At 42.1% G+C, this 20,390-nt stretch overlaps 5 protein-coding genes across 25 annotated transcripts; 2 read left to right on the top strand and 3 right to left on the bottom strand.

Moving 5' to 3' along the window:
- The first annotated feature begins 232 nt into the window (after positions 1-232).
- On the top strand, positions 233-4,831 carry LOC104714384 (protein MLN51 homolog). 7 transcript variants are annotated; one of them, XM_087464444.1, is made up of 11 exons: positions 233-397; positions 574-655; positions 760-1,212; positions 1,377-1,476; positions 1,591-1,802; positions 1,894-2,585; positions 2,826-2,928; positions 3,257-3,376; positions 3,723-3,775; positions 4,314-4,497; positions 4,591-4,831. In XM_087464444.1, exons 3-10 carry the CDS (start codon positions 803-805, stop codon positions 4,325-4,327), a joined length of 1,704 nt encoding a protein of 567 aa, XP_087320570.1. In that variant the 5' UTR covers positions 233-397; positions 574-655; positions 760-802; the 3' UTR covers positions 4,328-4,497; positions 4,591-4,831. The 7 variants fall into 7 exon arrangements, with proteins under 7 accessions (XP_087320570.1, XP_087320567.1, XP_087320569.1 ...); XM_087464442.1 differs by lacking the exon at positions 233-397 and adding an exon at positions 4,039-4,113 and having other exon boundaries at positions 509-655; XM_087464443.1 differs by lacking the exon at positions 233-397 and having other exon boundaries at positions 414-655.
- On the top strand, positions 4,775-7,563 carry LOC104714383 (protein FAR1-RELATED SEQUENCE 8-like). 8 transcript variants are annotated; one of them, XM_010431725.3, is made up of 3 exons: positions 4,775-4,952; positions 5,170-5,270; positions 5,379-7,563. In XM_010431725.3, exons 1-3 carry the CDS (start codon positions 4,922-4,924, stop codon positions 7,428-7,430), a joined length of 2,184 nt encoding a protein of 727 aa, XP_010430027.2. In that variant the 5' UTR covers positions 4,775-4,921; the 3' UTR covers positions 7,431-7,563. The 8 variants fall into 8 exon arrangements, with proteins under 8 accessions (XP_010430027.2, XP_087320562.1, XP_087320565.1 ...); XM_087464436.1 differs by having other exon boundaries at positions 5,170-5,282; XM_087464439.1 differs by having other exon boundaries at positions 4,812-5,070.
- A 1,372-nt stretch (positions 7,564-8,935) lies between these two features.
- LOC104703445 (uncharacterized) lies at positions 8,936-13,317 on the bottom strand. The gene is made up of 3 exons (XM_087464430.1): positions 13,253-13,317; positions 13,069-13,144; positions 8,936-12,792 (listed from the first exon to the last, which is right to left on the bottom strand). The coding sequence occupies exon 3, from the start codon at positions 12,778-12,780 to the stop codon at positions 9,175-9,177; it is 3,606 nt and encodes a 1,201-aa protein (XP_087320556.1). The 5' UTR covers positions 12,781-12,792; positions 13,069-13,144; positions 13,253-13,317; the 3' UTR covers positions 8,936-9,174.
- Positions 13,318-14,030: 713 nt separating this feature from the next.
- Positions 14,031-17,947, bottom strand: LOC104714381 (uncharacterized). 8 transcript variants are annotated; one of them, XR_755827.2, is made up of 12 exons: positions 17,359-17,947; positions 17,042-17,110; positions 16,711-16,803; positions 16,484-16,605; positions 15,964-16,159; positions 15,488-15,663; positions 15,262-15,391; positions 14,993-15,153; positions 14,798-14,892; positions 14,525-14,636; positions 14,287-14,391; positions 14,031-14,189 (listed from the first exon to the last, which is right to left on the bottom strand). XR_755827.2 is itself a non-coding variant. In XM_010431719.3 (11 exons), the coding sequence occupies exons 1-11, from the start codon at positions 17,662-17,664 to the stop codon at positions 14,346-14,348; spliced, it is 1,506 nt and encodes a 501-aa protein (XP_010430021.2). In that variant the 5' UTR covers positions 17,665-17,923; the 3' UTR covers positions 14,031-14,345. The 8 variants fall into 8 exon arrangements, 4 of the variants coding, with proteins under 4 accessions (XP_010430021.2, XP_087320557.1, XP_087320559.1 ...); XR_015565825.1 differs by having other exon boundaries at positions 17,023-17,110; positions 17,359-17,873; XR_015565826.1 differs by having other exon boundaries at positions 16,711-16,793; positions 17,359-17,873.
- A 42-nt stretch (positions 17,948-17,989) lies between these two features.
- Positions 17,990-20,133, bottom strand: LOC104714380 (uncharacterized). Its single transcript, XM_010431718.2, has 4 exons — positions 19,687-20,133; positions 19,105-19,443; positions 18,524-18,697; positions 17,990-18,404 (listed from the first exon to the last, which is right to left on the bottom strand). The coding sequence occupies exons 1-4, from the start codon at positions 19,852-19,854 to the stop codon at positions 18,318-18,320; spliced, it is 768 nt and encodes a 255-aa protein (XP_010430020.1). The 5' UTR covers positions 19,855-20,133; the 3' UTR covers positions 17,990-18,317.
- Between the last annotated feature and the right edge of the window lie 257 nt (positions 20,134-20,390).

Genomic DNA, 20,390 nt, shown 5'->3' with positions numbered 1-20,390 from the left:
TATCTTTATATTGCAAAGCTCAGGAACATATCATGGCGGGAACAAAAAATGGAAAACATATAACGTGAAAAACTTTTAGAAGAAACCAATGAATCCAACAGTTAACTGATTAGAAAAAATTGAGTGTTAGATAGTAAAACATGATAAGCGAAAAATAGTCCAGTTTGTTGACCACTGATAAGTTTCAGCTAATTTCTATGTATATAAAACTTATCCATTACCATTATTATGAGATTTGAGAAGGAAACAAAACCAAATCCGTAAGGTTGTCATACCCTTATTTGACTGAAAAATTGAAAGAGAAGGCATACATTATACTTGGATACATAACAGATTAACAAAGTTCAAAAAGCAAAAAAAACCCTGGGAAGCGGAAAAAGTCTACAAGCTTGTTGTGGTAAGTAGTTGTAATCAACACAACACACACAAACATAAAAAAAAAAAAAAAAATTAGAAAAAGATATATATATATATATATATATATATATATATATATATATATATATATATCTCTATCAGTCTCTCTGCAGATCTCATGAAACCCTGATTGATTTATTTGATTTTGATTATTAGACTCTCCTCGCTCTTTGATAGATATCTGGCTTTGTGGACCTAGTTAGTGGTGCGTGCGTGCGTGATTTCGTCAATTCTTAGGGTGACTGGCTCCTCTATCTCTATTCTCCACCTTCCCTAATTCGTTCATTTTGTGTGTATCGCCGATTTTATCACTGATTTTATCTCTTCATTATCTTCCTCTAGGGTTTTTTTTCGGTTTGCTTCTCCGATTCAGGTCTCTTCTCTTATGGCCCCTGAAGATCCCGAGTATGAGAGTGATCCCGAGGAATTGAACCGCTCCTTGGCTACACGTAGGAGAGTAGCTAGCGACGATGAGGATGATGGTGCCCTCAATCACAACCTGGTCGCTAATCCTATTGATTCCGATCTTTCCGATGATGAAGATCAACAGAGTGCTTTTCTCGACTCTGATCATGACCTCGTCGATGATAGTTCTGAGGCTGATTTTGAATTCGTTCCCGATCATGACAATGCACTTGCGGCCGCCGATGGGACCGAGGACTCCGCAGTCTCCGCCACTGATCTTGTTGATGATGGACTGGAACAAAAGAAGAAGGAGCCTTTCGCAGTGCCTACTGCTGGTGCCTTTTATATGCATGATGACAGATTTCAGGAATTTGATGCCGCCTCTAATAGGTATGCTTCCTCACTCCTTTTCTTTTTTGGCTCCAAGGTTTGAGGTAGGGTTTTTGTCTAGTGTTCAACTTCTATCATGCTAATGTATCTATTGATAGGTGAAGCCACAAATATTATTCCTTGTAATTCAAATTGATTGAAACAAACTCCTGTTGGTTTGATAGGCGAATGCGTGGTGGCAGGAGGCTCTGGCAATCTAGAGATGAAAGTAAGTGGGGACATGACAAATACGAGGAACTCAATACACAGGAAAAGCAATTTGATGTACTTTTCTTTAGTTCCTCTCCCTCTCTTTCCTATCTGCATTAATACATTTGCCACCTCTCTTGTTTTTCCTTTTGATATTAAAAGCTGATTGATTGAATTTTGTGAACATAGCGGAGGACTTCCAGAGGCCGAGTCAGAGGTCGTGGTCAGGGTAGGGGTCAGGAGCGTGGATATTCTCGAGGGACCAATTCTAAACCATTTACTGGCACTGGCAATGGACACCAGAACCAGTTTCCTAAGGCTGTCACTAGGGGGAGAGGGCCCAGAAGATATGAGGTTGCATTGAAAAATGGCAATCAAGCACCTTCTGTGCAAACCAAACAGTGAGTCCTTTTTTTTTTTTCTGTTTCCTCTCTAGCCAAACACATGGACGCCCTTTCTCTAACTATAGTGTCTCGTCTACTGAATCTTTAGGTCCCAAAATTCTTTTGTGAAAGTTTCACATGCCAATTCAGGGCGTCCACCAACAGAAACAGCTAGCTTAGAGACTGAAGCCATCCAAGCCAAAAAGAATGTATTAGCTTCAAGTTTAAATTCAGATTCTCCTCCATTTTATCCTTCAGGATCCTCCAATAACTTGGCACAAAAAGATTTACAAACTGGCATTGGTGGACTGCGCATTAATCAAAACCCTACTCCATCTGGAAAGAAGTTTGGGAATACAAAATCCAGCTCTTCATGGGTACGCACTGCTCAACCTTCCCAGACTACAAGTCATGGTAGAGATGCACCTCCTCCTGGGCAAATGCTTTACCAGCAATCTCCTAATCAAGGTGACAAAGTTTCTTCGCTGATGCACTTCCAGGGAATGCCAAAAGGCACTGACCAAAGCTGTACTCAACCTCCTGGTCAGGCTTTTGATCAACATTCTGCTGTTAACAGTTTGCTGCCTTCTTCTCCACCGAAAACCGGCTCATCAAAAAACCAGTATATTTCTGGTGGAATAGAGTCAGCCGCAGAAACAGGTGCTTTGGTTGCCAAGGGAAAAGGGTCACTCCAGCCTAGTGGAAGAGGATCTTTTATGTATGGTGGGACACAGTTTATGGGGACTGTCGGTAGCATGGCAGCTGGTCATGGCAATTCAAATTTTCCTGCATTTCTGCCTGGTATGTTATTCTTGAATATCTCTGTTCATTTTACATTATAATGGTTGAAAGACATCTTTCGGAATCAATTCATGCATGCTAATGAAATAGAAAGCTATATATGCTGAGCTGTTTGGCCTGGTTGCCCAGGTCTAGGGCTGCTTGAGATCATCGCCTTCTGTATGTACTGGTGCCAATATCCATGCCTGACTAGTTTAAACTTTTATGTTTATGTGTTGTCTTGTTCATTTTCATGTTCAGTTATGCAATTTGGTGGTCAGCACGGTGGGGTTCCTACTTTTGGAATGGCTCTTCCAGGATATGTCCAACCAGAACATGGTACCGGAAATCCTGAGATGACATGGTATGCACTGCAGTCCTTCCTTTTTGCTTTACATATATATGGATGTTAGTCTTGAGTTTCCACAGCTTTACTTGTTTTGGAGTTGTATATTCGGTTTCCACAGCTTTTCTTGTTTTGGAGTTGTATATTCGGCGCGTTCTATCTTAGTTGACTTGCTGTATGCTTTTATGATTTGAGAGGGCTTACATCTAAGTAGTCTTTTGCTGGCCCAAACAGAACCAGAACTATTGCTTTGACTCGTCTGCTGTTTGTTGTTTGTTTGATTTCCATAGCACTCTATCTATAGTAGTTCCTGATTACTGCTGTCATTTGCTTATATTATTGACAGGCTGCCAATTTTGCCTGGCCCCGGAGCACTAGGAGGTTCGTATTGTCCACCTTATGCTGCCACTAATGGTTCTTACCAAGCACACAAACCGATGATACCTTCCTCTGCGGGATCCTCCAGGTTTATAAAATAGTTCTCTTCATTATCTCAGTATGGTCTTATGTGTGGACTCTTAGCGTTACCCGGCATGAAGAGTAGTATGGGAATGTAACTTTAACTAAAGCAACCGTATGTGATTGATTTCTGTGATTCTATTCCCACCGAAAAATGCTTGTTACCCATTAGATTTACATGTCTGAATTGTTTTGCTAAGTAGCGTATCTTCTATGTACACCCAGAAACATGTAGCATTCATTAACTTCTTGGTTGGGCACTCCTGAAACCATGTCAATTTACAATGATTATGACTTTCCAGTAAAGCATTTGATTTGTGGCTAACTTACCCAAGTACCATATTTTTTGGCAGCCAAGAGAACAGTTCTAATAACCCTAATGATGAAGAACCCATGGAGAGACCTGGTAAGTTGTTTCCTTGCCAATTTGGGCTGAGACCAGTGCTTTGACAGCAAATGTTTGCGGTATATTGTATAGTAGGGGGAAGCTACTATAGTTAGTTTTATGAGGAAATATGGAAGATTGGTTTCTCTGATGTGATTGGTAACTAGAGAAAAGAATATGTTGGATATGGTTTCTCAAAGTACTGTTTATCCAAGTAATAACTCTTGCCAATCAAATGGGGTCGTTATCGTGGATTGAAAATGTGTTGTGTTTTGGGGAATTAGAAATTCGAACTGCTACATTTTGACCAATGGGAATTCACAACGATCGAATGGCAACCCAAACAAGCAGCCTCGTAGGTGAGTTTTGAAGCTAGCTCTCATATGAATTAACTTTCAGTTGACCTTTAAACATGGAACCACCTGGAATTAGAATGGGGAAAGTATTTAGATGGAGTAGTTTGGGTAGCCTATATATTGTGAAAAAGAAATGTGAATCCCCATATGCCATATATAAGTATTGGGGCATAGTAACATGCACATGTTGACGAGGGATGCAGATACTCGGAGATGAGCTTTAGCAAGTGTGAAGAGTGGAAAGAAAGGTCCTCTTGCTTGAATAAGTGGAAAAAGGAGGTGAAAGAGAAGCTCCTTTGTTGCAGGCCCCTGGTGCTTCTCCAAGCTGCTTTACGGAGCACTTTGGGCTGCTATTGTTGCCTTATTTTATTTTATTTTGAAAATTAGGTACGCAATTTATAAGTTACGGCCACCACTACTAATTCAAGAGAGTTGAAGTAATTATAAGTTACTGATTTGGACTTTGTTTGATGCTTTCAGGAGGGTTGTTGTGCAAATTATAAAGAGTTTCTGTGAGAGCTTGAGCTGTGGGCTTCTTTCCATCTGTAATTTATTCTTTTTTGTCCTCCGTTGGTTCCTTTTTCTCCTTTTTTCTTATAAAAGATATTTGTAATGTTGTTGATATGTGTTATGTTTTTTGTTTGGTATTTTCAACTTTATCAAGCAAGAAGATATGGTGCCCTATCCCTATTTTTGAGTTTGGTTGATGATGATATTTATAGTTTGGTCGTGTGTTATATTCTGACTTGGGAGGGACACTAGAAAAAGTATTTATAGATTTGTTATCACCTATAATAAACAAGAAAATGCGATGGGGGTTGGTTGCACACAATTACTGAAAAGTGAGTATTGATTGACTGTTAACATAGTTAAAAAAAAAAAAACTCAAATTTGCAAGAGTGAGGTGGTGCGCCTCGTCTGCCTGCAGCTCAGCTCAACTCGAATAACAAATAAAACTAAGTCTGTACTGTAGAGAATTTACATTTGTCCACATTTAATTATGGGTTGAATTTATATAACCCTAAAATGAAAGAAATCGATTGTTTGTCGTTGATTTAGAGGTGAAGAAGACAAGGAGAGGAAGGAGGATGATCGGTGATAGCGTCTACTCACCGTCCGATCAGTCTCTCTCGTCGCCCAACCCTAATCTCTGCATCACGGTCGGTTCGGTGGTTACTTTCTCTTCTCTTCTCTACTCCCGAGTATTTTTATTTGGCGTTTTCAATTTTTGGGGTTTCCGATTCTGTTGTAAAATTATGAGTTTTCAGATGGAAGAGGAGCAGATGGTTGTCGAACAAGAAGAAGAAGAAGAAGAGCTTCCGCTTCCTGATCTGGGTATTGACCTTGATGAAGACGACTGTGATGGATTGCTTCAGATTGAAACTGGAATCGATGATGATGGTCCCATTGCTCACAGTGCTCCTGCTCCTGCTCCTGGTATGGAATTCGATTCGTACGATGATGCTTACAGCTACTACAACTCGTACGCTCGGGAGCTCGGTTTTGCTATCCGTATCAAATCTTCCTGGACTAAGCGTAACAGCAAGGAGAAACGTGGTGCTGTCTTGTGCTGCAACTGCGAAGGTTTCAAGATGGTTAAAGAAGCCAACACCACCTCCACCCGTCGTAAGGAGACCAGAACTGGTTGCCAGGCTATGATTCGCCTCAGATTGATTGAATTTGATCGCTGGAAAATTGATCAGGTCAAACTCGACCATAACCACTCCTTTGATCCTGAAAGAGCCCACAATTCCAAGTCTCACAAGACGACCAAGTCCTCCTCTGCTTCTGCCAACACTAAACAACCACAACAACCTCCTCTCCATGTCCAAGTCCGGACTATCAATCTCTATCGAGCCCTTGCCGTTCCTCATGGGACTTCTTCTTCTTCAACCTCCTCCCCCGGTGGTGATCATTCCCTCTCTTCTTCAAGGCCATTGCTTCCCCCTGGAGGTTTTAGCTTCTTGCAGGATTTCTTCTTACGGATTCAGCTTACCAGCCCCAACTTTCTTTACCTCATGGATCTTTCCGATGACGGCTCTCTTAGGAATGTCTTCTGGATTGACCCTCGTGCTAGGGCTGCTTACTCTCACTTTGGCGACGTTGTTTTGTTTGACACCACTTGTCTATCAAACTCCTACCAGCTTCCCCTTGTGTCTTTCGTTGGAATCGACCACCATGGAGATTCCATCTTGCTCGGCTGTGCTTTGCTTGCTCACCAGACCTTTGAGACCTACCTCTGGCTCTTCAGAGCTTGGCTTACTTGCATGCTAGGTCGTCCCCCACAGACCTTCATCACTCAACAGTGCAAGGCAATGCGTGCTGCTGTCTCTGAAGTTTTCCCAAGGGCTCATCATCGTCTTAGCTTGACCCACGTCTTGCACAACATCTTTCAGAGCGTTGTCCAGCTACAAGACTCTGACTTGTTCCGTATGGCACTGAACAGAGTGGTCTACGGTTGTCTCAAGGTCGAAGAATTTGAAACAGCTTGGGAAGAGATGATCATTCGGTTTGGGCTGACTAATCACGAGACCATCAACCACCTGTTTCAAGATCGAGAACTATGGGCTCCAGTTTACCTCAAGGATACATTTTTGGCCGGGGCGCTGACTTTTCGATTGGGAGATGTGGCTGCACCATTCATCTTCAGTGGCTACGTTCATGAGCACACATCCCTGAGAGAATTCCTTGAAGGGTACCAATCTTTTCTGGATAAAAAGTACACAAGACAAGCCTTGTGCGATTCAGAGTCCTCCAAGTTTATCCCCGAGCTCAAGACAACGCACCCCTACGAGTCTCAGATGGCAAAGGTCTTCACAGTGGAGATATTTAGAAGGTTCCAAGACGAGGTCTCGGCAATGACTTCATGTTTTGGAATAACGCAAGTCCACTCAAACGGCTCGGCCTCCTCGTACGTGGTGAAAGAGAGGGAAGGAGAGAAAGTGAGAGACTTTGAGGTCATCTACGAGACTAGTGCAGAAGCACAAGTACGTTGCTTCTGTGTCTGTGGTGGTTTCAGCTTCAATGGGTACCAATGCAGACACGTCCTCCTCCTACTCAGCCACAACGGGTTGCAGGAAGTCCCGCCTCAGTATATACTGCAACGGTGGCGCAAGGACGTGAAGCGTCTCTATGTGGCGGATTTTGGGTCAGGTTGTGTGGACATAATGAATCAGGATCAATGGTATGAGCATTTGCACAGAAGAGCGATGCAGGTTGTTGAACAAGGAATGAGATCGAAAGAGCATTGCAGAGTTGCCTGGGAAGCATTTAGAGAGTGTGCGAATAGGGTTCAATTTGTGACTGAGAAGCCTTCGTAGATACTTACCACTGTCTTGGTTCGAGCTGATTAGAATCTATAATCATATTGATCTAGTAATTAGAGTTAGAGAAAATCTTCTTGTAATAGAGAGACCCCAATGATATCAAATTGCAGCGGTTATTTCACAGGTCCTTGACATTTTATTAAACTCTGTGACTCCCTAGTTGGACCAGCAACGGAGTATTCCCTCATCTCCTCTTTGTGTCTGTAACGTCAGTTTGTAACACCTTTAGTTGTGTCCCCTGGTGACACTTCCCTTACTGCAGTTTGCAGGTTCTATTCTGGTCATGTACCGGCTCCCATTTCGACCAGGTTTAATCTCATCCCTTCAATCTATATGATTTGTCGGTTGGATAATAGAATCATTAGCCTCATTCGATGGACTTGTGTTCCCATTCTGGTCAATTTGCCTTTATGAACGCAATGGTAGTTTTCAAGGCTTCCCTGGTTAGTTTACCTTGGTTGTGTTTTGGCATATTATGTCATGGTTACTCCTTTGTGGCTCTGAAGTTCCCCTATCCGACGGCTTTGTCCGTCACTGTTATGTCACATTCGCATCGCTAGCGGAAGTACGTGGCTTGAAGACCCCCTTGGGAGCAATGGTGCCAAAATCGTTTCTCTTAACAGTTATCTTGGTTTGGCTGCTTTTTGGGTTGAGCATGTTAGCTCCCCTCTATCCTTATGTCTCCTCTTGAGTTATGGGTTTTGCTTTTGTATCCTCTCCATGTCGAGGCGGAACTTAATTAAGGTGAATGAAAATTCACAGTTCGTCCAAAATAAACAAGTAAACTCTGTACGGTCAAATGCAATAATTAGCTGATTTCAAGAGATAAAGAGTTAAAAGGTCTTTTCAATTTATGTGGGCCGATATTTATATGAAAACTAAACTCCTTGTGGCCCAATGGGCAGTATAAAAATGTCAGCCCAAACGTGGTTTCTCGAACCGTGAAATTTAAGTCTCTTATCTACTCGCACAATGAGCGCGTCGACGCCACCTCCCCAAAATCCGTGGACTAAAACATACGGAAATTGCTGTTTTTTGTTAAATTTAAAAACTAGGCGCGTGAGAGTCATATTTCGTTTTAGGGGGAAAAAATGGTAGCAGGCTTTTAGACTAAAAATATCAGATATATTTGGGCCTTTTGGGCTTATTTTCAGGGAGCTCACGTCCATTACGATGTTTGCGAATATGGACCCGGTTTATTGCATTCTCTCTTTATACTGTACATTCCTCAAATTTGATCATGTTCCCTTGCGAATCTCTGACACTTCTTTACTGTCTCCTTGGAAACAAGTCCGCCCTTCTTTATCACTTCTTACTCAGCTTTGATCAGAGCTTGGAACTCACTTTATTTGTGGTTAAAATGTAAGTAAAACCTAATAAATAGCCGAGTAAATCATGTTGCTCAAACGAAACTGAACAAACACGCAAACAGATTCCAGTTTACCAAGTCAGAATCAGGTAAATATAAAACCCCAGGGCAGAAACAACAAATGCGAAGATTGATACAAAGTGAAATAGTTTCTATGATGCCAAACTGTAACATCAAATCATAACAGCATCAATCACAACATACATAAACAACCACGAAAAGGGTCATGGTAAGAAGAAAAGAATAAGAAAAAAGAAAGCATAAGCGAGCACAAGGCTAAAAAGATCCATATTAGCCTAAAGTGACCAAAGCGAAATATATAGTAAGCTAAAACTACATCTAAGGATAAGGAATGATGAAAAGGAATCCTCAAGATTCCCTCTTCAGATTGTTTTCTGAGGTGGAACTGGAGGAGCCGTGCTTGAACCAGTCCTTGGCACAGAAAAGAGCTTCTAAGGTTACATGTCGAAGGGAGCTCCTGTAGTTGTCCATCTTTTTCACCTCCGTGTCAAACACAGAATCTGGAGAGACGGTGCAAAAGGGTAGGGACAAAATGTCAGCCGCCATCTTGGAGAGGGTAGGGTATTTGGTTCGGTTCAGGCTCCACCAGCGAAGAACCTCAAAGTCCTGTGATCGCGGCATCAGAGATTCCTCCAGGTATTGGTCGAGCTCCGATTTCATCTGTTGGTGACTACCTACCTCGGAGATGTAAAGCTCAAAGTCTGAGAACCCATCTCCAATGGTGATGAGGGGAAACTCCTGTGAAGATGCTTCAAGGTGGTGGCCTTCCTGGAGAAGGACGTCAACGTGGTGACCTTCTTGAGAGATTGTAAATGTGGCTTCTTCCTGTGGCACTGCATGTGATTGAGAATCATGTTGTGCCTCTTCTTCCTGTGGCATTGCATGTGATTGAGGATGTTGGTCTGAGGCTATAACTTCATCTGATTGCTGCTCTTTTTGTGGAGCTTCCTCGCCCTCTCGAGAATACCCTTGGCAAAGTATACCATCCGCGTTTTCTGGGTTTTGGCTGGGTTCGGGAATCGGCTCCACTGGCTGCACCTCCTGTGCTACTTCCTCCACTGGCTGAGTGTCCTCTAGTATTCCCTCGACTGCCTGTGTCTCCTGTCCTGCACCCTCGACTGGCTGAACATCATTATGCTTTTCCTCCACCAGTTGTTCCTCCTGAGCCATTTCATCAACTGGTTGAGTGTCCTCCACCGGCTGTATCTCATGTCCTTCTTCCTCAACAGACTGAATTTCATCATTCTTCTCCATCTCTTGTGCTTCCTGAGCCACATCCTCAACTGGTTGAGTGTCCTCGAGCATTTCCTCCATCGGCTGCATGTCATGAGTTATATCATTCTCGTCCACTTGCTGGTTTTCCAGCAGCATTTCCTCAATGTGATGACTCTCAGGCGGTATATCCTCCACTGTCCGGCTCACCTGTGATGTTTCTTCCTGCGTCACTTCTTCAACAGGCTGAGTGTCTTCGATGATTTCCTCCACTGACTCTGTCTCTGGTACATTTTCTTCCCCCAGCTGGCTGTCTTGAGTCATATCTGTATCCTCCACTGCCTGACTCTTCAGGGGTATGTCCGCAGAAGGCTGGCTCTCGCACGGAATTTCCTCAATCAGCTGGGTCTCATGGGCCATCTCCTCAGCTGACTGAGTCGCATAATGTGTTTCCTCCATTGCTTGGCTCTCATGGGATGTCTCATCTGTTAGCTGGCTCTCTTGGGCCGGAGTTCGCTCCCCATTGGATTGCAGATTTTCTGTCAGAAGCGAACCTTGTGTCAGTCCCTCAATTGGTTTGCTCTCTTCAGACAGCCCTTCCATGATAAGGTTATTCTGTGTACCTGCATCTCCCAACTGGCCTTCTTCTTCTTCTCCCTGTGTGGTATTGCCTCCCACCGACACTGTCCCCGTTTGCTGACCTTCTCCAGATAATCCCTCAATAGGCTGATTCTCCTGTTGTCCCACACCACCTGACTGATCTTCCTGGAGAAGAGGCTCTGCAACTTTCTCTTCTTGGGCATGGGGCGAGGACTCGGCTGTCAACTGGTTTACCTGAGTCTGAGCAACTTCTTGAGAGTCGTGACCGTCTAAAACATGGTCTCTTGGTTTTTCATCCAGCTGATTGCCATCTTCAGGCTGTTCATATACTTGATCATGTGAAAGCCCGTTTGAGTGGTGGTATTCATGAGGCATGTCATGATGGAAGTGAACTTGAGAGATATCTGTTTCAGAAAAGCCATCATTCCCGTGGCCTACATAAGCATCCAGCAGGGAGTGACCCTGTTCAGTATAGTCAAGGTACAGCTCATGTACTGCATCATCAACACTCCTGATCCATTTATCTGCATCTTCCCCGTAAGCCTTAGAGAAACTAAACTCAATAAGCTTCATTTTGAAGCGCGGATCCATCACCACAGCAACAGCCAGAAGCAGGAAACATTCTCTCCAGTACTCGTCAAACTTCTCTTTCATTGGGTTCACCAGGTTTCTAACATCTGCATCTTCACTCATGGCTGTGTGACTTAGCTCTAGCTGAAGCTTTGTCATTTCATGGTACAAATCGTTTGCTGTCAATCGAGTTGAGCCAGTCAAAACATTGGCTGCGTCAAAAAGAATCTTCAAGCACGAGCAAAGAATCTCAATCTTTCTCCATTCTTCAGGAGATGTTGACAGTTTATAATCAAGATCGCAGTTTCCCAGACAAGAAAACACTTCTTTGTGTTCACAGGCAGCCAATAACATGTTGTAACTTGTGTCCCATTTCGTTTGGTTGTCAATTAGTAGATCTTTGGTAGAAGGTGTTTGAAGTTGTCTCTTCAGTTCATCAAACCTCTCTCCGCAACTGTCTTTGGTTTTCACATACTTCACGCTCTCACGGACTTTCTTTATGGGTGTTTCATAATCCGCAGCTCCAAGCAGATCTTGTGCCATACTGCTTAGGAGGCGAGCATAGCAACTACCCAACAACAACTGACCATTCAATACATGCTGGTTCCTGGCAGACAAACAGCACCTGAGGTTTTCAATAGAGGCTTTATTTACTACTGACTGCCCAACAGTGAGACTGGAAAGCCTTCTTTCAAGATTCCAGTCGGATAAACAAGCTGCAATAGGCTGATTTAAGGCAAAATCAGAATCAGGAGAAGGAACGACAGCAACATTTAGAAGCCTATGAGTTAGTTTCCAATCCCTATCAATGAAGTGTCCTGTCACAAACGCATAACCCACAGATTGATTTGATGTCCACAAATCTACAGCAAGGTTAACTCGCCCAGGAATCTCACTGATGAAGTTTGAAAGCTTTTGCTTCTCAGACAAGTACATATTGACACAATCACCATGAATGGTATTGAAGCTTGCCATACTGAACTGGGGACGAAGGGCCTGCACGAAACCAGCAAATCCAGAATGCTCGACCATGTGAAGGGGATAATCATGCATGATAATCATCTTGGCCATCTCGTTGTAGCAGCGATCTTGATCCAGAGGGAAGTTCATATGTGTAGCAGAAGCCCTCTGGCGTTTCTTGGGAGGACCAGTGCTAGGATCTTTGGAATCAACGACTTGTGCTAGCTGAGTGTTGTCTCGGCTCATTGGACAAATACCCAATTGAATGTGACGCTTAAGGTGGCTAGTTCCTGCCAACTTTTGGCCAGTAATGTAGGCGAAAGATTTCCTGCAGTGCTTGCAGCAGGCTTTGGTAGATCCAGGGCTAGAAGTTTCAATGGTGAAATGCTCCCAGACCATAGACTTCTTCCTCCTGCGCTTGGCTGGTAGTGTGCCAGGTTCAGGGAGCAAGCCATCATCAGTATCGGCAGTAGGGGCGTCATCGTTGGTGCGTGTCGGGGTGAACAAAGCCATGGAAGGGTTATTATGGGAGGTATCGACATCCATATGGGATTGGTCATCAATCTCAAAAGAGCCATTGTTATCGATCAGCATCAAAGAATTATTATCCATACCCTTCAAGTCCTGCAGATACAATCAATGAGTGAGTATACATAAAATACATAGTGGATCACTTGCTAGCACCATCATATCAGCACAGGAGAGAATTAGGATAATAGAGCAAACAAACTGAGCCTAATGTATGTATAATTGTATAATTCAACAGGATGGATTTAAAAAAAGAATAAGATCGTAAACAGCATAGAGTTATTATTGCAGATATAGAGAGATTTGAACATAAAGATTTGAAAAGAACAAAAAAAAAAAAAAAAAAAGGGGACGAGATCTGTGGAAACCGACCTCGGAACCAGACAGCGGGAGGAGATAGTGGAGAATTCAGGCGACAGAGATCCGGAATTAGCCTAAACCTAAACCACTGGAAAACCACAGTAAATCGAGTTAGAAGAGAAGCGAGATCTAAGATTGGAGCAATTAAGAGAGAGAGAGAGATAGAGAGAGAGAGAGAGGAATAGATTAAGATTACCCTTAGATTGTAGCGGCGGGAACGATAAGCGCGAATCGAGACGAAAGAGAGAAACTTTGAAAAATCAAAAAAGATAGAGAAAGAGAGGAGGGAGACGACGATACGAGACTCAGACGAGGGGCTAATGGGCTTTAGGACGAGCTCAGTTCGGCTCTGCTCTTTCTTTTTGATCGAAACCCTAAGAAAAAAAAAAAAAAAAATTAGAGACTCGAGAGAACACAACTCATAACTTAATCTGTGTTTGGACCTTATTACGGCCGCTAGGGTTTTGAGCTTTTTTTTTTCTTTTTCTTTCGGCCTTTTCTCTCATCTGCTTCTATTATATACGAATACGATGAAAGAGGGCATAAACGGTATTTACCATTTTAGATCTCTTTATCCGCCGTAGATCTATGGTGGACTTTGCGTCCTGCTTTTATTTTTCAATTTTCGGTCGTACGTACTGTACGTACCTGTCATATTTAACTAGTTAAGTTAGACATTGTCCAAAATTAAGCTTTTCCTACCATACGAGAAAGGAAATATGGAATTCCGATGCAAACACACACCAAAATAAAATAAAGAAAGAGAGCGTTTAGGAATGGTAAGGGTTGGAGAATAGATGCTGCGGTAGACTAGCCATTATTAATAAATCTCATTGGTCTCGCTAGAAAGATAAGATAGAGAGAAAAGTCTAACTCAGGAATGGTTGTAATAAATCATCACACAAGTACATCTAAAAAAAAAAAATAAGCATTCTTGGGAGACTTTTTGATCATGATCGTGTTTTATCCACATGTTCCATCAATTTCACTGATTTTTTTTCTTTTCTATCAAAACCAACTCGGAAAACCGGTTGTCTCTGTACTACAGTCTACAGTATATATTGAAAGGAGTATTATAGGGGTAGGTAGAGCGAACCGCCCTCTCTTCTCACAATATGTGCATCAAACTATAACTGAAAAAGGCAACAAAAAAAAAATTGTATTTGTTTTTCCGCAAAAGACCCTCAGATTAACAAATGAAACAATGAACATTACCACATTCCTTCCTACCATGAATGCAGCTTATAAATCCTTTAAACCACGTCCTTTTTTAGTTGAAGATGAATCTCTTATAGGTTATCTCTCAGCCATTTCAGAACTCCATTTGCCGCAGACCTACGTGCAAAAAAAGTTGCAGGATTACGTTTTTAGAAGAAGACTTTTATGTGCTTCAGATTTAAGAACACAACCATAGCTGGACTATTCCCTATATCATTTCAAGGGCACAATCTTTTTTTAATTGACTTACCCTGCTAAGTCTTTGATGCTCTTCCACAAGTCGTTTTCTTGCTCTGCTTCTTGATTTTCCTCCTTAACTTCATCTATCCTGTTCTCTGACCTACTGGGTGCGGTGCTCAGAGCTACAAAACCATAGGTGGCATACACATGAGGGGATCCATCAACGTATACGTTATCATCAAATAGTCTCACATCAATGCAGATACATACAAAGATTCAAGAGGTTTATTATTGGTACATAAAATAAAACACAGTCCTCTGCATTAGAGATTTGACAACTTACTACTGGGTTGCTGAGGCTTAGCACGAGTTCGCAACCGGTTGCTGGACGTGTCCTTCAGAGATGCAAGTTCCTCCAGTAACTCCCGTTCTCCAGCACTGTTCGCAGGATCCAGAAAACCCATTAAGGAATCGACAGAAGCACAAACCTTTGTTTGGTTTAGTTAAATTGACCACAAGACAAGTTAAACGGTGATACCTTATTTGATTTGGTATAGATACTTTGACTGTAAACAAGTGGTCACCACGGATAGATGGTCTATTCAGTTTTGGTACTCCTTTCTTTGCCAGGACCAGCACATCACCAGGTTGTGTACCCGGAGGTATCTGCAGTTCAGTGTCTCCTTCAACTGTTTTCACCTACAAAGATGTTTTAGATTTATAATAAGATGAATGGTCAATTCTGAGGATATCTACACGTACCTAGAATGTACTTATTTGGATATCTGATACAAAGAACTAAATCACCTTAACAACCGCACCCAATATAGCATCAAGGTAACTGATCGAGAGGGTAGATAAAAGGTTTATGCCATCTCTTTGAATTCCCTGGACATCTTCAACATCAAGATATACATACAAATCTCCTGGAAGGCCACTAACGGAAGAAGAAAGCCAATTACCAAAAACCCGAACCATTAAGAATGCTATAACAGAAAGAATGGTTTTCTAACTGGTAATTTTGTCAACATACCCTCTGGGACCAGAATCACCTTCTCCAGCAACTCTAAGGATGCTACCTGCACTAACTCCAGGAGGAATTTTCACTTTGATGCTTTTTTTAATACGCACACGTCCTTCTCCGGAGCATTTCCGGCAATTTTCAGAAATTACCTCACCATCTCCACCACAGTTAGGACATATAGAAACCTAAGATGAAAGAGACCACATATAGGAAACTGTTAATAAGTTCAGCTATAGAAGGAAGGTAGTGTTACACAGTTACCAGCAAAATCAAACTCTCACAATCAATGAAAAACCACAAACTGGATTCAACCAAATGCCTAGCGAATTCTCACTTCTGCGCTTTCTACTAAACGAAACAGATTATTTTGAGTGAACTCAATATTGACAATAATTCTGATGCCTCGATGTCATTTCTGACGTCAAACTTCAATAACTGCAACAGAGAGAAAACAAACAAAAAGGAAAGAAATCAACTGCAAGGACCTGTGAAAACATGCCAAATGGTGTTTGCTCAGTTCTCATAACTTGACCCCTCCCACCACAAGTGGAGCATATTCTCATCTTGGATCCTGCTTTTGCCCCGGTGCCAGCACAAGCTTCGCATGTCTCCAAATGCGTAAGATCAAATTCTTTCTCAGATCCAAAAATAGCCTCCGACAGTTCTAAGGTGATGTCATACCTGAAATGCAACAGCAGCAAAAATGTAATTTAATTTCTTTTGATGATTGTCAAAGCTTATGCAGGTTATGAAGAGCACGGAAAAACTCCAACAGAAAGAGCAAGGGAATGGACAAACAGGCACTACCCTCCTCTGCTTACTCATTAAATCCCATGCTAGTAGAAATTTTCAGGATACAGGGGGAAGTTAGGAGACACTAACAATATAGTTTTACGTTCAAATTAAATATTATCTTATTAGCAAACAGCGAAATGCTGTTATTCAACCAGAGAATGCGGTTGGTCAATAAATGCAATGTTTTCTAATTTTTTTAAAGAAACTCACCGTAAATCTTCCCCTTTGGTAACCCTACTGCGGCGGGTTCTCCCAAAATCAGCTTGGTCCATCCCGGGAAATCCACCCATACTCGAACCAAAGAATGTCTCGAAAAGGTCAAAGGGGTTTGACTGGTTGGAAATGTAAGAGAAAGTAAATGTCAAGGAAAAATATGCTACAAGCACAGGAGCTGATGGCAACAAATTAAGCATAGACAGAAATAGATAATGAGTTACCGTGTAAGTACCAGAAGCTCCTCCTACAGGACTCTTGACTCCAGCTTCACCATATTGATCATATAATGCTCTCTTTTGCTCATCTGATAGCACCTGACAATGTAGTAGTTCAGTAACCACAATGCAAAAAGAGCTGAGAACTCACATGTATTACTTTAACTCTATTGTAGCAGAAAATCTTGAAAACAAGGCTATGTAATCATGGATTTTGATGCAAGCTAACAAGGTAACAAGAAAAGTAAACCCAAATAGCCGAGATATAGCCGTAGGGTGAGGAAGACATGAGCTATGAAGGAGAATCAATCTGGGAACCTTAGCTTTTGGTGCATACCTCATAGGCAGCACTGATTTCCTTGAACTTTTCAGTTGCTCCAGGTTCCTTGTTCACATCGGGATGGTACTACATATATAAATCAGTAGAGAAGTTATAGGATCTTAGCTCAATAATGTGAAGCAGAAGATCAAAGTAAATAGAAAATTCAAAATAACAATTATCATATCCATGTACAAGGCACAATGCGGAAACCATTAGAGAGGATCAAGCTAACATAAATATTAATAACGGTATGCAGCATAATTAACTTGAATATGATCGATCAGGGTTCCAGATTACTACTCCACCTAAAGAAACAGTGTAATGTAATATACCTGACGAGCGAGACGTCGATACGCAGCTTTAATCTCCTTGTTATTAGCAGATTTAGGCACACCAAGAGTAGCGTAGTAGTCTCCGGAAGCAGCAAACACGACGAGGGAACGGCGAGAGGATCCCCGTCGATTTCGATTAGGCGAAGAAACGGATAAGAAGCTCTTTTGAAACCTGAGACTAGTGCCGCCGTCGGAAAAGGCCGAGAAATTATTACAAGAAAGGGAACGGGGGCCATCGGCGGCGGCGGCGGAAGCGAAGAAGCAGAGAGAAGAGTGGATGAGGGAAGGAGAAGCGAGGGCAGCCATTAGAGAGACCAAGAAGGTGAGGGGAGCGAAAAAAGAAAAAGAATAAAAGAGAGAGATTGGGTCAGTCGATTAAACGAGCCCTCCGTCTCAGTCCTCAGCGGGGAAGCTTCGCAACGGACATTGTTGAGATGATTCAACTTCTCTTTTAGCGAGAGAGTGAAAAAATAAAACTCGACATTCGCGATTTGTGGTGCCAACCTCGCTCACGTGGATCTCTTTTTTCTTTTTCTTTTTTTAACTTATCTCTCTTCATTGTTCCAGATACGATAGCTTCATTGTTCATAAAAAAAAAAAAACAACACTCATGGAGAGTGGTGAAGCCAAGTTTCAGGAAATCGATACCATGGGGAGATCACAAGTTTATTAGTCTCCGACAGACTCTCCCCCTAATATTCAGAACAATGTTCAGTTATACAACCCTATACCAAAAACACATCCTTGATTTCCCAACTAATACGACTGAGGAACAGACACAAACAGCAGCAAAGAAATATATCAAAAAGCAAAGGAAACTCATGTTTGTCCCGGACTACACAGTAATACCAATGCAAAAGCACTTTTTGTTTTCGTATCTCTCTCTCTCTCTCTCTCACTTGCGTTTATTGCCGCCTTCTCCTCCTGCAAGTAAGTGTCCTCGTTTCCTGGAGAGCTTTTTAGAAGACGTCCGGATTGAATCTTCCTGGCATTGAGTTGCCATGTTCCACTTGCTGCAGCTGCATTTTCAGCGCGTAGTTGTTCACCTGCGTTTTGATCATTCACACTTTTCTGTGAGCCATCAACATAATTTTTAAAACAACAAACACAGACAATTCAACGCAATAGAGCTAGAAAAAGCTCTCCACGGTTTTTAAGGCTTTACCTCCAGAGTTCTGAGCTTTTCCTGGTACTGAGGAATCAGGTGTTTCAAGAGTTCTAACTGCTGGTTCGCATCTTCAAATGCTTTCTGCCGCTCATGCTGGATAGCAACTGCACGTTTGAGGACTGTGTTGTCCTTGATCAAGGCCTCCACTTGTTGCTGGACTACCACGTTCTCCTGTGACATCAGAAAAAGGCTGTTCATTTCATACACGAGATACCAAAAAATCCTAGGAATAATTTGCTGCGTCATCATTCTGTTTCGTAATTATCATAGTTTTGACAAAATCAAACGAGAATCATTCCTTCCCAACTGTTTCCTAGGTATACTGTGTTTATATAGCCAACAGTTTTGTAGTCGGTGACAACATTGAAGCTACCCTACATAAGAATAAGCTGATGGTTCAACCTATGTCCGACTACAGCAACCCTGAACTTGATATTGTAAATCCATACCTAGGACTCAAAGAACAACCTATGATCGCTCTGATAGCCAGCATGTATGCAGAAGGGTGCATATGTAAGTTTATTATATTCAGGATGGAACACATCAAAAAGGATAGATTTTTGAAAATGCTTTATTACCTCTTGGAATTTTTTCCCAGCTTCTTCACGAGCACGTGCACTTAACATCTTCTCCAAGGCCTCAAGGACTCTAGAGGCACGTAGTTTAGCATCATCGGTACCAGTAGATTGAGTAACCTCCCTGACTAACAATTCAACCCAGTCATCACCACTAACCGGGGGATTGTCTGTAGCCGTATAAGTAGATGCACCAGAAACGGCATCAGATTCCTCATTAGCAGCACATCCTGCGGCTAATTCTTGAGCTTTCTTCTCCTCCTCAGCGGAGACGAAAGAGTATAAGCTTTTCATAGAAGCATTTAAATCACTTCCATGTTCTTCTAGAGCCTTCACAAGAACCTGAGAACCAAAAAAAAATTCCAAATCTAATCAAATTTCTAAGCTACAAAAAAAACCTAGGTCAGAATGAAATTGAACAAAGAACACACACAGCCGATAGATAACTACATACGAAATTGGCGTCTAACAGAGACTAAGCAAGTCGGAGAGCAAGTAGCAGATGCGGGAAAAAGGTAAAGCTAGATCTGTGTGTGGCTCCCAGAACAAAAACAAAACAAAAAAAGGGAGAATAAGAAGACGTACCGTGAGTTCAAGGTGAGGGAAGGCAGAGCGAAGCTGATCGAGAGAAGAGGAAGGAGAGGACCAGACTGGAGAATTGGACGGAGAAAAGCATCGGAACCTCTTAGAAGAGGGAGGAGAAGGAATATCATCGAAGTAAGATCTCTTGGTTCCGCAATAAACGGCAGACATGGCTCAGGTGGAGAAATCCAAAATTGACAAGATGATGATGATGATGATGATGATGATGATGATTCGATCCAAATAAGCAATAAGTTAGGGTTTGGATGAAGAAGATGAAGAAGATCTCCGACGAATCGAATCGAAATACGAGGAGGAGCGTAAGAGAAGAAGGATCTTTTTTATCTTTCGTATATCAAATCTAATCGGGTTTTTTAGGTTTTCTTTGACTACAGGGCAGGCCAGGCCAGGGGAGGTGGAACCCAAATTTGTCTCTAATTTACCCTTTTTATACACTACGACAACAACTTGCACATTATGCAAGCACCAGGGGCTCTTTCGTACTTTCCTATACCAACATGGGCGCGTCGCGCGTGACACGTCCCAGACACCGTTTTCTAATTCTTTATTTAATCTTCTCAAAATATTTGTTTGCTTTTTTAATCCCCTTGTGCTTTGTGATATCGTATACTATAAACAATGCACTAATACTAATACAGTGAAGATTGATTATCAAGAAACCAAATCTACCTTTGTTTAGTTATCAA

Source organism: Camelina sativa, chromosome 9 (assembly GCF_030686135.1).
Source record: "Camelina sativa cultivar CO46 ecotype springtype chromosome 9, ASM3068613v1".
Taxonomy (NCBI): Eukaryota; Viridiplantae; Streptophyta; class Magnoliopsida; order Brassicales; family Brassicaceae; genus Camelina; species Camelina sativa.
This window is presented reverse-complemented; position numbering and strand designations above follow the sequence as displayed.

What these genes read in the sequence shown, in the direction of transcription:
- LOC104714384 (XM_087464441.1), top strand. Translation starts at nt 803, where the DNA reads ATGGCCCCTGAAGATCCCGAGTATGAGAGTGATCCCGAGGAATTGAAC. An exon ending in CACAGGAAAAGCAATTTGAT is followed by an intron (nt 1,477 to 1,590) that starts GTACTTTTCTTT and finishes TTGTGAACATAG; the next exon opens with CGGAGGACTTCCAGAGGCCG. An exon ending in GGAAATCCTGAGATGACATG is followed by an intron (nt 2,929 to 3,256) that starts GTATGCACTGCA and finishes TATTATTGACAG; the next exon opens with GCTGCCAATTTTGCCTGGCC.
- LOC104714383 (XM_087464434.1), top strand. Translation starts at nt 4,922, where the DNA reads ATGGGGGTTGGTTGCACACAATTACTGAAAA. An exon ending in TTGCACACAATTACTGAAAA is followed by an intron (nt 4,953 to 5,169) that starts GTGAGTATTGAT and finishes TCGTTGATTTAG; the next exon opens with AGGTGAAGAAGACAAGGAGA.
- LOC104703445 (XM_087464430.1), bottom strand. Translation starts at nt 12,780, where the DNA reads ATGGATAATAATTCTTTGATGCTGATCGATAACAATGGCTCTTTTGAG.
- LOC104714381 (XM_010431719.3), bottom strand. Translation starts at nt 17,664, where the DNA reads ATGGCTGCCCTCGCTTCTCCTTCCCTCATCCACTCTTCTCTCTGCTTC. An exon ending in GGTGATTCTGGTCCCAGAGG is followed by an intron (nt 15,392 to 15,487) that starts GTATGTTGACAA and finishes TTCTTCCGTTAG; the next exon opens with TGGCCTTCCAGGAGATTTGT. An exon ending in TCTATACCAAATCAAATAAG is followed by an intron (nt 14,893 to 14,992) that starts GTATCACCGTTT and finishes TCCTGCGAACAG; the next exon opens with TGCTGGAGAACGGGAGTTAC.
- LOC104714380 (XM_010431718.2), bottom strand. Translation starts at nt 19,854, where the DNA reads ATGTCTGCCGTTTATTGCGGAACCAAGAGATCTTACTTCGATGATATT. An exon ending in CTGGGAAAAAATTCCAAGAG is followed by an intron (nt 18,698 to 19,104) that starts GTAATAAAGCAT and finishes CTGATGTCACAG; the next exon opens with GAGAACGTGGTAGTCCAGCA. An exon ending in AAAAGCTCAGAACTCTGGAG is followed by an intron (nt 18,405 to 18,523) that starts GTAAAGCCTTAA and finishes ATCAAAACGCAG; the next exon opens with GTGAACAACTACGCGCTGAA.